Genomic DNA, 13,164 nt, shown 5'->3' on the forward strand with positions numbered 1-13,164 from the left:
AGTTCCGAAACATTTGCCACATACACGTACACACGCTCGTTTCTCGGTTAATGCGTTCCAAAAGCACATCAATGGAAGATCCTTCGAGAGCTTCGCGTTTATACGAGACTGGAGAGAGTCTTTAATCGATTACCTGTCGCGTCGATACGCGACCGATTACCTGACCAAAGGTTCCTAAACCAGCATTTACGGTAGATAACTTTTCGGTTTAGCACACTTCTACCCGAGTTGAAATGTTAGCAAATACTCGTTATCTCGGACGAACAAGACATTGCTTCGATTATACCGTTTAATCTTATACGGTCATTAATTACCCATCTCATCTCTGGTACACGCCTCAATTTCGCGATCGTTTTCTAAACTCGTTTCAGATCGTCGATTCCAACCGACCACTCAAGTTCGCCAGGTTTACCCGTAAAATGGATTCTCGCCGAGACCCGTAACAGGATGCGAAACCTGTACGACCGGATTCGTCGAAGATTGACGAGAAATAATCGAAAGAACGCGACCTGGCTAGCCTCGTAGAAACGAAAGCTTCTCGAGAAGCAAAAATCAACCGTATCAGCCATCTGCTCCAAAAGGGAGAATCGTAATTTACTCGGAACGTTCAACATCGTGTTAGTCGATTTATCAACGGAGGCCCGCAGTGATCCGAACCTCGAAACGCTGTAATTTCTTATAAATAATCCTCGTTAGTGGTCGTTAATTTCCTCGAGAGCCGCCGGCTCCCAGCGTTCCTTTTATTCGTACGGCTGCGTATCGATCCGCCTTAATAAATACATTTAATTAACACGATCTTTACGTCAGCTAGTTAAGAGTGAATTTGTGATGGAAACGAGTAGTCGATGACGGGACCCCTCCGATGCATTAATTTTCTATCCGCATATTAATTAGCCTCCGCCTGTAGCGTTGCCCGAGCCGATAATCGAAGCTGTTTTTCGACCGGTCGAATGCGATATCAATTATCCGTGTCCTGCGAGGTTAGAAGACGGTGGCAGAAGATCGCAAACGGCAGCAGAAACAGCAGCAACGTCGTCAGCAAGATCGGTAGGAGCGGAATCGAGCAACCTGTACGACCGGCTCCGCCCGCTTCTGCTGCTGCAACCAACTCGATTAATCGACCTTACCGGTTTTCAGCGCGCATTCTTCTCTCTCTATATATTTCTCTTACCCGTTGCCAGAGGCTCTCGCGGCAGGTATCGCATCTGCACGATGCGTCTCGTTTAAATTACAATCCTCTCTCCTCCTCTTTCCGCTACGAAACGGGCTGCAGGAAACGGTGTCCGGACTCTGAACTATTACCACCAAGAGAAAAATGTGATCGGGAGATGGAAATCCTGCCGAGAGGTTCCGACCCCTTTTATGACCACCGTCGCGAAATGAAAAACCCCCCTCCTGAATAGCGAATTAGCTTTTTTCCCGCTCGACAATTTTCGCGGGTTCGTTTAAACGAAGTCGGGCTTGTTGGATCGTTCCGCATTCGCATTCCATATGAATATTGCGCTTTAAGCTTTTTCAAGGTTAAACCATCGTACAGCAGCGATATTATTTATTATTTCAATATGAATACCCAAAATACCTTTCACTTTGAAAAGTGAATGTCAAGTTGAGCGTGAAATTTGTCTTAATGACAGTAGCATGATACACGGCGACTAATTACCGTGGTACGAATCTGACCGGTTATAATGGTGAAATTATATGGTAAATGAGCGAATGGAACGCAACATTGTTCGATCGTTCAGCTTTCTCCCAATATCGTTCAATATTGAAACTGACGGTAAATAAGCCGTGCTCGTTGCTAATTTTGAATTCCCTCTGCGGAATGGAGAGCGTGCGGTTAAACGAGCCCAGACGCGTTTGCGTTTCACGCGTTCCGCGTCAAGAGGTTCAGTCACGTTCCCCTCGTAATCACGCGCGACCGTTTCGTTTTTCCGACTTTCATCCTCGAAAAAAGGAAAGATAGAAGGAAACGCTGGCAATCAGCAGCACCCTATACCGCGTTTGCCTAGTTAATTTTGCTTAAACTCGAGCCGGCTAATCCAAGAGAAAGGATTTTATTCGCTCTCTCGAACGGTCGAAGAAGAACCTCTCGCGAAATGCAACGCACCATTTAACGGTGACGCGCTTTAGAAGAGAAGAATAGGTAGCGAAACTAAGTTGGAAAAGCGACGAATAAAAGTGTAGCTTTCGAGATTTCAACGGTAGCAGCGAGAGCATCGAGGGAATTGCTTGCGACCGTAGACTGTGGCTCGATTAATCGCGAAATCTCCGACGGGTGGGTGGGAAGTAGGTGACGAAGGGGGAGCCGAAAAACAAGAAATTGCGAGAGCGAACAATTGGCTCCGGCAATAATGGGTCCGCGGCTCCGTTGTCGCAGATTTGCCGCGATAAAGCGACGCCGCGCCGCGCCGGATGTCGTGCGGTTATCGTCCTTTCCATCGTTTCGCCGTTAAACTCCGCAGCCCCGTTTGTCCCGCTTTTCGCAAATGATTCTAACGTTTTCACTCACATTTGCCTTTCATATATACATAGGTACATAATACCGATGGGTGAACATTACACTATGAGAATATCCCAGAAATCTCCTAAGAGTAAGAACAGCTAATGCAACTTCACAATTACTCCATAGTAGCCTAATTAAAAATGTCGATGCACCAACAGGTTTCGGTCGTTATTTTTTCGGTAATAAATTCATGACGATAAGCGTGGCCAGTGATCGGTATCGCGGCTAGCTACGATTCGAGTCTAATTATCCGTTATCGCGGCAACCATAAATCCTCGGACAATGTGCAACAACGACGAGGTTGCTCGATCTTCAGAAGGCATCCGTTATTAGATAGACCAAGCGAACCGATGCGATGGTAGCGGCTGTATTCCAGCAGTGTACCGCGCTTCCGTGCGATATCTGATTAATATCTCGCTCCCGAATGTGGCACGTGTTTGCTAGTGGCAACAATATTTGGACACCCGATATGTATCGGGATACAGGCGGCCAGTATAATTGCCGCCAGCCGACACGTGTCATGCTCGCGATCGAACCGTCGCATGGGGGCTATTTCATGGTGAACCCCTAACCGCCGGGGGTAAGAACGAACCAACCGTAAGGATGTTGACCGATCAGCATGTTCGAGCATTGAGAGAAGACTGGCTGGCTTTTTCAAACTAGGACACGACGCGACGCGATGCCTTTTGTGTAACGAGATAAACGGTACGGGGTGGAATAAGATGAATGATCTAATGGGATTTGGGTTTCCGCGATATGAGCAGGGAAATTTGTCGGTAGACTGCTGGCTGGAAGGGTTTCAGAAAGGATGACGGGGTTTATTAGGCGTTTCGAGCTCCTAATTGTTTCTCTTGTTTCCTTTGACACGAATGATTCGTGTAATGCAGATTAAAGTAGGTAGATAATTAGTTAAATTAATTAGTGGCAAAGAGAGAAAAAAATTAATACTTCATATATTACCAGCATAAGGGCTTTTGAGATGCAAATTGCAGAGGAAAGGAAACAAATTTTATATGCAATTGTAATGCCACGCGTAATACTCCCGGAATTATTTGACATAATTACTAATGGCCATAAACCTCAACGTCAAACCGAGCGAAATGCAAAGTCAGTCACGATATAGAACTGCGCCGATATAACAAATCGATTGCACGTTCGCTTGGTGTGAAGGTAATTTCTAGAATGACAATGCAGATCTTTGTTTAGCAAAAAGTACCGGAAATGTGATTTCGACGCAAGACATTAATCTTGCTGATTGAAATTTCCTTTCAATTCTTTGAACAATCGATATTTCTACCCACAAATCGATAATAAATGATATTGCCCTGTAAATTAACGTACATTTCAGCAAAATTACATTAAACAAAAAAAAACTCGAAATCCATCGTTTCGACGGATACAGTTTTTGTGGCGTTAAAAGACCATCTCCATGAATCAAGGTTTCACGAAATGGTAAAAAGGTAAGAAAGAACAGATGTCTTTTTCCATGAAGTAACCGGAAGAAGGGTAGGAGAAGTGGACAAGCCACTAATCGGCGACCGGCACCGAATCACGCCGTTTCCAATTCTCGATTTTCAGGCTCCGATGGTCGGCGATGATCGGATCGACAGCGCGTTACGAGGGGCCATGTTGTCCTCGTCGCGTCGTGTCGTCGAGCAATGGCCATCCTCCCACTACGTTTACGTTCCAGGCACACAGGAGCTACGCCAAACCGTGCTTTCCTGAAATTTACAGACCAGATTAATGTCACGGCTACCTCGTCGGACGTCCACTCTCTCTCTCTCTCTCTTCCTCTCTCTGCTGCCACCAGTTTCTACGCCTAACCGATACTAATTTCACCGTCAAGTTATGGCGGTCGTTGTTGCCAGCCTACCTACCTGTACAGAGGTCCGTTTCATTGGCTGCGTGACGAGTTTTTTTACGAGCCTCAACGATCAGTTTCTTACGTCCACCTCGGGTCATTTGGGTCACGACATTTAGGGACAGGAGATTTTGTCGACGACTCAGGGACGGCTTAATTGATGGAGCGGTCTGACGAGATGAAGGTTGAAACACGGATGCTGTTTCTTTGGATACCTATTAGAAGACAGGTTTCATGCTTTTTATCTCGTGTTTGGCTTTCTTTTTTTTCTGTCATTAGGTATTCGAAGTTCGTGGCAGTCGATGATCTTTTATATGTATTACTCGGTTTACCTTATGTATATTCATATATCTTGTTTAATCCGTTTTCAAATCGTAAAATCTAAGTTGGAATTTTATCACAGTTATGAGCTCGATCGTTTTTCGCTATTTTTCTTTCGAACGTTTCCTCGTACACGGAGATACTTTGCATCGTGCAGAAAGTTTCCAAGTAGAATTGCTGGTACGTTTTTGCATCTCTTTCCTGCTTGTATCGATGCGAGCATTGAAAATAATGCATCCATCAGAAGTTACACAAATGTAGGATGTATGATCGACGGTTGGAGGATGGGTTGCGAAAGAAAGAAAGTAGAGACGGATCGCCTATTGTCAGATACATTTCACTGGCAAGATAAGAAAGACCATATCCGAATGATTCTAATGCATACAGTTTTTACAGTATTCGTAATGTACGCGGTATCGTCGTGAATATTTCTTGCCGCAACGTGCAACGATTGCATATCATGTGGAACAATATATTTGAAATCAAATTATTAATTTTACTCCATTTTTAGTGAAACTCATTAGCAGATTGATGTTAATTTGGTCAAGTAATTAGAAAACTGCAAATCTGAGAGTTAATGAACTAAGATATATTCCTTGCTTGATAATGGTACAACATTTTCCCTATCTCCAGCAATATTTTCTTCCCTTCTTGTCATAGTTCACAAAAGTTATTAACACAAAATTAACTTAAAACGATTTCAAAAATTAATTCAGAGGAGCGAAAGCAAAGAAAAACGTATGATAAAAGACGTGTAAAGGTAAAATAGATTGCCCATAACCAGAGGGCGTTTTCCACTGAAAATGAAGATTACAAGGGTTATATCTCTAAAACTTCTGACGCGTACTCGAGTAAAACTCAGCTGGATTAATAATTCATTAATTTTAAATTCCATTTAAAGTTCGCAAGTAACTCTTCACTTTTACCCCTTCCAGTTGCGCAAGGGCCCAAGAAATTGCTCTCTATCGTGTCTAGGAAAGTTCAAAGAAAAATCCTAATGGCATCGCGATTACAACGCTGGAAAATCTGTTCGGGATCGTTGCCGGTTGAAACACACGGTGCCCAGGACCACGTGTATTAACACGCAACCTGTTCCGTTGAATCTCGACCGGACGCGTTATCAACGTCTCGCTGATTTGTTCTTGCTATAAACGCCAACCACGATGCGTCGCGTCGACCCGGCGTATGTTGTAATTATTGTTCGCTGCAGCTTCGGAACTCTCGATGGTGGCGATAACGTCGTCGATGAAATGGTTACCGAGCCTGGTCAGCCTTTTAATCTGTCGATTAAAGCGCGCCAGATCGTCGGACAGAAAATTAATGAAAATTAATTTCGTGCTTACCCAACGTCGAAATATTCCCTTTTCCATCGTGAATAAAAGCAAACGATGAGTAAGAGAGTTTCAACGAGCGAATCGATCTTAAGATACATGGTACGTTTCGAAATTTACAGCATAAACCTGCCCCTTATAGGTAAGGTCAACTGTATATTATCGAGATCCATTTGATTTACCGTAGCAATAAAGGCTATGCGTAGCCTGTGCTCCCGTTAGTACAGACGTTGTTTGCTCAGTTGCGGTACCAAACGGTCGACGATTGTGCCAGACCAGCCAGAACTACGTTCCTGATTAAAGGATTAGTGGGTTTGCGCCAAGAGATTCCCGATTACACACCCCGTGATATCGGTAATTCGCTGATACCGAAGGAACACGGCCCTGATCCTTGCGAGATGATTCCTACGCTGACTTGCTCCTTCTTCTTTCATAAGAATGTTAAAAAATTTGAATATATCCTTTTCAATGTGCAATATCTCTCAGAATAGCGAACTAAGGAGATTAGAGGTAAAAGCTTTAAACCCAGATGAAACAGTGCATTAACAAATCAGAAATCCTATCTCATTGACTGTCGCTATTTTCGCTCTCATTCCCTAAGAATTTAATGGCAAACGAAAACAGATAACTGATCATCAAATTCTGAAAGGGCTATTCACGGAACATCGATATCAGTTAATGGATATCGTTGCTTCGATCAGCTCGTAACGTGATATCACGATACAGTGGCGGTAGGGAATATTAGCATTTCATAACCGCTAATTGTCGATCGAGGAAGTAGCGGCGAAGAAACGAGCCACTTAAACGGAGCGTTAAGTAAACGCGGTATGTTGTTGTAACGTTTAAGAGCAATAGAAGTTCTATGATCGTTCGCGGGCTAACGAGCCCCGGGTATTCGTCGTTTCGTTCAGGGTAGCGGATAGAGAATGAGAATCGTCCCTTCGAGCGATTTACCAACGCATTCGTCGTTTCAGTTACGCGTTATTTTTTTTTCCTCTCTTTTTCTTTTTCTCTTAATGGAACGCTCATCCGTCGAGTTGTAACTAAGTTGCGAGGGAAAAAGTCGAAATGCGTGGGAAGAATGAAAAAAAGGGATGGGAAAGAGGTGAAAAATGGGAGTTGGGGTAAAAACGAACGCGCGGTGGCCACGATGCGACAGAATGCGGTTTCTCTCGACGTGGCGAGATTCAAAACGATAATGCCATATAATTCCCGGTGTACGCGAATGTAACGGGAAATTGTGATCCAATTAACCGAAATAATAATGGCGGTAATAGCCTCGCTGATTGACATACCGCCGCGGTTAAATCTGGATTATCAGTATTCGTACGTATAAAACGAGTGCGTGGAAAACGGGGTAATCCGTATGTATTGTATTCGACGGAGAAAATAGCCTCTCTACGGTATACGAGCTGGCCATTTTCCTCGTTTATTCAAATTTTTCGTTTTCCGATTATTGCTCGACGCCACCGAAATCTGGCCGGAAGGTTGGCCTGATTTCGAATTCGAAATTTCCGGATATTGCGCGCGGGCCCGCGTACGCTGTGTTCGTTTCCGTTCTCTGACAAAAGGCTGCTCCGTGTTGCCCTTTGACGACAAAACCACGATTAGAATACTCCTCGTATCCGTTTTTGGATACAGATTTATATGGATTCCTTTTCCCTCGATGTAATATTCCAAGTGACTTTTTGCTGCTCTCTTAGACGAATTAATTTAGCTGATTTCCTTGGAGCTACGACGTGTACGCCTCAAATAGATAATAATTATAATTCAATTACGTCGAGATTCCTTCGAGCCAGAGAAATCGTCGATCTAACGCTGTTATTTAAAGTCGCTGATAAATCGGAGACCGACTGGGAATTTGATTAACTTTGTCGCTCCATCCCCGTCTATCAAGTAGGTTACTCCGTAATTCAATCCTTTATTTATTTTTAACTCCTGCCGTTAGGTAGTATTTACAATTTAACAACTCCTCCTATAATTTTCTTGTCAACTCTGTCTGTTAGAGGAATTCAGTATTACAAGTTGAAATTTGAAACTTGAGATCTTTTAAAATAATATTGTACAACTCTGCCTGATTTGAAAATTTATAAATTGTCTCGACTCGATGTTATATGGTAAAGGGTTAAAGAGAAGATGTCGTCTATAAATTAGAGAATGAGCTATGAAACGGCGTTGACAACAAGACGAGTGAACTATTAAGACGCATAGGGTAAACTCGAACGCGTATCATCGCCGCTGAACGTTGTCCGGATCCATCAACGATCTATGCCTTCAAGCCTGACGAAGCGTAATTAATCATAGTTGCCCGTAGTGGAGTGCTCGTTACCTGTACCGTGTAATTAAAATTAATTATGGCCGTTTGTAATATCACCGACTGAGCCCGGACTAACTAATTGTTCGTGATGCATTGTTTCGCCGCATCCAGTTAGTCGTTAAAGCTCTTCTCGGCTGTCTCTTACCGTAAAGAGTTGTATATCGTGCTCCGTTCGTCTCGTCCTCGCTCTTTCTATCTCTTTGTCTAAATAGTTGGTCGACAATTTCTGAAACCGTGTCTCGAGAAGTAAGATTTCTCTTGGCGAATTTATCGAGTCCACATCGCGATAACGAACACTCGAAAATACTATGATAGTCGGAACAGTTACTTATTACACCTCTATACTTAAGTTCCGTGCAATAAGCTTTCAAACAATTTTCTAACTGAAAGTTTAAGTACCGTAGGAAAGTTTGTGCGTCAAGTCGAAAAGGATTAAACACAGTTACAGTTGCAGTTAGTTCGGAAGTTCTGTATGGAAAAATCCATGAGGAATAGGTACTAGGGCACTTTTCCAGGATTTTCTAAGCTGCCTAGTAGACTCGTAAGTACCTTAAATACGAGGACACTTGAAGTTTGTTCAGAACTCCTGTGTGAAGAAATCCATGAAAAATAGGTACTAGCAAACCGGTATCTTAAACGTTGAGGTACTTGAAGTTGGTTCAGAAATATTACCATGAAAAATAGGGATTAGGATAGCAGAAATGTAACTTCTTTAACTGCTGTGCTTGCACGGTTGCTTTTACAAGGTCTGAAAGTCTCGATCCCACGATCATGTATGTACACAAAATTTTCGGACGATTCGCAGGAAATACCGCCACAATCTCGTTATTTCATAAACTTGAAAGCATTATCCCGTGTCACGCGAACTGTCACCATGAATTCGACGTATCTCGTCATACTCAACGACGCTGGTCGTCAGAGAAAATTAATGTCGGTCCTCGAGCAAGTTAGGGCGAGTTCTTCGCGTCGTTGGCCTTGCAGGTATCATCCGCGAGCGAACACCGGGCGCAAATAATCGCAAAAGCGAAGAGGAAACTCGCGTCGAGCTGGTGTGAGCCGCGGTTTTCCTGAACACCGGAGTTGCCGAAAGTTCACTGAATGGACTCCGGAGGAGCGTTAATTATTGTCCTTCATAATGCACGAGAATCCTGGCAAGTTATATTTGCGCATGAACGTGAATTATTTTTGTTTCTCGCTAGGGAGAAAGGAACGTAAAAAGAAAAACGGAAGGACTCCTGACTTTGCTGTGTTCACGTGTTCCTTTGTATTATGGATCGCGAAATTGAGATCACGGTATAAATATTTTCAATTTCAAGACACTTGTCAGTGAAAGTAACTCACGAATAAATGGTGGGAAAACGAAGAAAAATGCTTCCACTCGTTTCTTGCCGCGTCTCGTCTGCGCCGCGATAACGCGCCGACAATACTTTTCGATCCAATTTTCCGCGATATTGCAACCCGCCCCAGCGGAAAAACGGGGAAACCACAGTAGTGAAATCCTTTTTGTTTTCACGATACGTTAATACGTATCCCGCGCGGCTTTTAGCTAGCTCGGGGCACGTAAAAGGAACGAAACGCGACGTTTATTGCCTTCTTGGATGTTGCTGTTTGCGGTACGCAAAAACGACGGAAAGCTCGTAAACCGTGTAACCCCCTTGAATATTTGCGTTTCCACGAAACGAGGTACACGCCAAATGATCCACTTTCCACGGGCCCTGTACGCTGATACAACGAAACCATAGAGTTTTGTGAGCGGAATACTGCTGGCCAAATTAACTCTTGGACGAGCACAGAACGACCTCGTGGGCGGTCGACACCGGGCCACTTTTCACTTGTACTTAAATTTTTTATGAAACCAACATTAAAATCAACGTTCGTAGCTCAGAGTTAATATCATAAAAGCAGTGAACAAATAAGTTGCCAAACACGGCAATTATAAAGTAAGAAGAAGAGCAAGGAAACTTGAGTTCTCGTTTTAAAAGAATATTTGAGTTATAGTCGAAGATGGAAAAGATGAAAAAGATGAATCATCCTTTATACGGGGGAGGGCTTTGAAAAATTTGCTGGAAGTTTTCGTACGTCTTCAATAATTCCAACGATGACACCAGGGGGTGAAACTTCAGGGGTTGCTTCAGCCCTGACGCTCAAACTCCCGCGGTTGGAAAAATACGAGTCCCTCAAGATTGTCTGCTCCACGAACACGCAGAGTTTCGGCGTTATATCTTAGCGAATACTAGTTGCCGCTGTTTTTACCGTCTGATTTTACACCGCTTCTATCTCGTACTTTTCTTTTGCTAATCGATCACGAAGACGATTTTGACAGCCAAATAGACAAACTTCCGTGCGTGTATAGATTTTGCTACATCGTGTAAGAAAGAGAAGGAAAGTTTAGTCGCGGGAATGATCAGCGGGTGTGTACTAGCGAGACGATTTCATTTTTCCATTTGCCGCTTTCGCTGTCCACCCCCTTGGTGTCTCTCGAAACGACAACCCCATCTCCGTTTCCGGATCGACGTCCGTCGGGATCGTCCGGTTGTTCGTTCGTTTCGGTTTTATCCGTTCGTTGAAGCCGAAGCACAATTGCTTCGTCGTGCATGCCGCGGAGAGAAGCGGCTCGTGAAAGTTGCATGAATGGAATGAAAGAAACGCGAAGAGGGTGGTAGAGGGAATTGGGCAGATAGATGGGGGACAGAATGATAGATGTCTAGATGGATGGATGGATGGATAGATGGATGGATGGATGGGTGGATGGAGAGGAGGACGGGAAGTGGAGTTGAGAACGGAAGGGTGCAAATAAATCACGCGACAGGACGAATTTACTTGAACACGATTGGTCGTTGCCGCTGGCGATAATCGTCGCTGCTAGATACTATTCGCAAGCTTCGCGTACTGACTCGAGACTGTATCATCGTGATAATGGAATTTCTATTCTAGGATTGAATAACGATTAAAAGAATCTCTATTTTTCCATTGGGGAAAGGAAAAGAGAAATTTGCTGACGTGGCCAACAACGGGCCAGGTTCTAATTCGGGCTGATTCGCGCTGTAACAGTCGACGCGCGTTGTTCTTGACAGCTAACACGTACATGTGGAGATTCCAAAATAAAACCGTCAGTCGGAGAAATTCTCTACGTACAGGGTCCGACGCGATACGATCGAGCAGACGCTCGTAAACCGTTAGTTTCAATCAACGGGGGTAAATGGTTTTCTATCCCGACCCCTGCTCCATTTCTCGTACCGCCTCTCGTTGGCGATACCCGGCCTCGTATAAAGTGAAAATCTCCGGCCCCTCCCGGCCGGTTCAATTTGCCCGCGGACCGCCTCTCCAAACCTGCGGAATTCTACTCGCGCCCCGACGCCTGACTCGCTAAAAATTCATCGCGCCAGCCAGACGGTTCGATTACAACGCGAACCCGAGACGTTAGCGGCGTTTTAACCTAATGATAAATAATTCTTTAACACGTTAATTGTCATTGTGAAAATGAACATGGGTAGATAATACCATATATTAAAACTAATTATTAACTCTGTCACGTCGGATACGGGTAACTGACACCGTGAATTTAATATTAGCGAATAAAAGAAGAGGAAATAAAAAAAAATTTGATAAAGCATATTAATATAATTCTCAGGATATTCTATGAAGTAGATATTTTATAATAAAAATTTGTTGCATAATTTCCCTTGTGAACGCGAACCTTTCCCAATTAAAGTCCAGCTGCATAGGAACTAGTTAAATACCTTAAAGGTAAATAACGTTTTTCCGTTGTTCCAGGTGACTTCTCGCTGCACATATACCCCGTGGAACTGGAGGACGATGGCACTTACCAATGCCAAGCCTCGCCCACGAACGATGGGCAGCCGGCATTGCGCTCGAGATTCGCCAAGCTGAGCGTGCTGGTTCCGCCTCAGAAGCCGAAGATCCTTCAGGGCGACTTCCTTATCACGACCGAGGACCGAGAATTGGTGATCGAGTGCGTCAGCGTGGCTGGCAAGCCGCCTGCGGAGGTAAGCTTCCCTTCCTCTCTCTAGTTTGCTTTCGAATATCGATTCGACCGGATGTTAAGAACTGCGAGATTGCTCGAGGATTTACCAACTGGTAACATGAACAAGGTTTACCGGCAAAATGCGTTACGGGATTGAAGGCTCTTTGATGTTTCTCGACCCCGTAGACATTTGATCGATATAAACCATGTTTGATAGGATATTCAAAAGAATGTTAACATCTTATCAAAGGATCGCTCAATTTCGTGTCAAATTGAACATTGTCGTGTGTCAACGACAGTCGAGTTATTGCAACGCCTCGCGAAAAAGAATTTTTGACATTATTTTTAACTTACCCTCCCACGAATAAGGAACTTAATTAGATGAAAAAGTTAGCAACTTGATGTAGAAAATTCGCAGTGATTTAAATCGCGTTCTCGAAAGGTGCGGAGACGAAAAGAGCCACGGTACCTTCCATAAAACAGGAACTAATTTAAAAACAGGAAAGAAAATGCGAGAGCCTGGAGGCCGCAATAACGCGTTAAACCACATTACGTCGGACACATAATTACCGCGCGAAGGTTTTGTCCTTTCCTATCCGTGTGACGTTCGCTAAAGGGAGGCCTCGCGTGTCCCCTATGCATCCGAGGGATGAAAAATCTTGTTCGAACGCCCCGGGAAATGTACACGGTCCACGTGTGCTTTTTCGCGGACGTTTGGAGGCTCGAAAACGATAACGGGCCGCTTTCAAACTGGCACAACCAGAAGCGACTCAACGAAATGGCAGCTTGACCGAGTTCGGTTCCGCTTCGAGGTTGAAACAGCTGCGGTGCCGTTGTTGGATATCG

General features: G+C 44.1%; 1 protein-coding gene across 3 annotated transcripts in view; it reads left to right on the forward strand.

Moving 5' to 3' along the window:
- LOC114878534 (irregular chiasm C-roughest protein-like) overlaps positions 1–13,164 on the forward strand; it is a 138,980-nt gene that overhangs the window by 109,341 nt on the left and 16,475 nt on the right. For all 3 annotated transcript variants that reach the window (XM_029192448.2, XM_029192449.2, XM_029192450.2), the window contains one exon: positions 12,108–12,340. In XM_029192448.2, coding sequence (XP_029048281.1) covers positions 12,108–12,340 — 233 coding nt within the window. The remainder of the gene's footprint in view (positions 1–12,107; positions 12,341–13,164) is intronic.

Source organism: Osmia bicornis, chromosome 1, assembly GCF_907164935.1.
Source record: "Osmia bicornis bicornis chromosome 1, iOsmBic2.1, whole genome shotgun sequence".
Classification (NCBI taxonomy): Eukaryota; Metazoa; Arthropoda; class Insecta; order Hymenoptera; family Megachilidae; genus Osmia; species Osmia bicornis.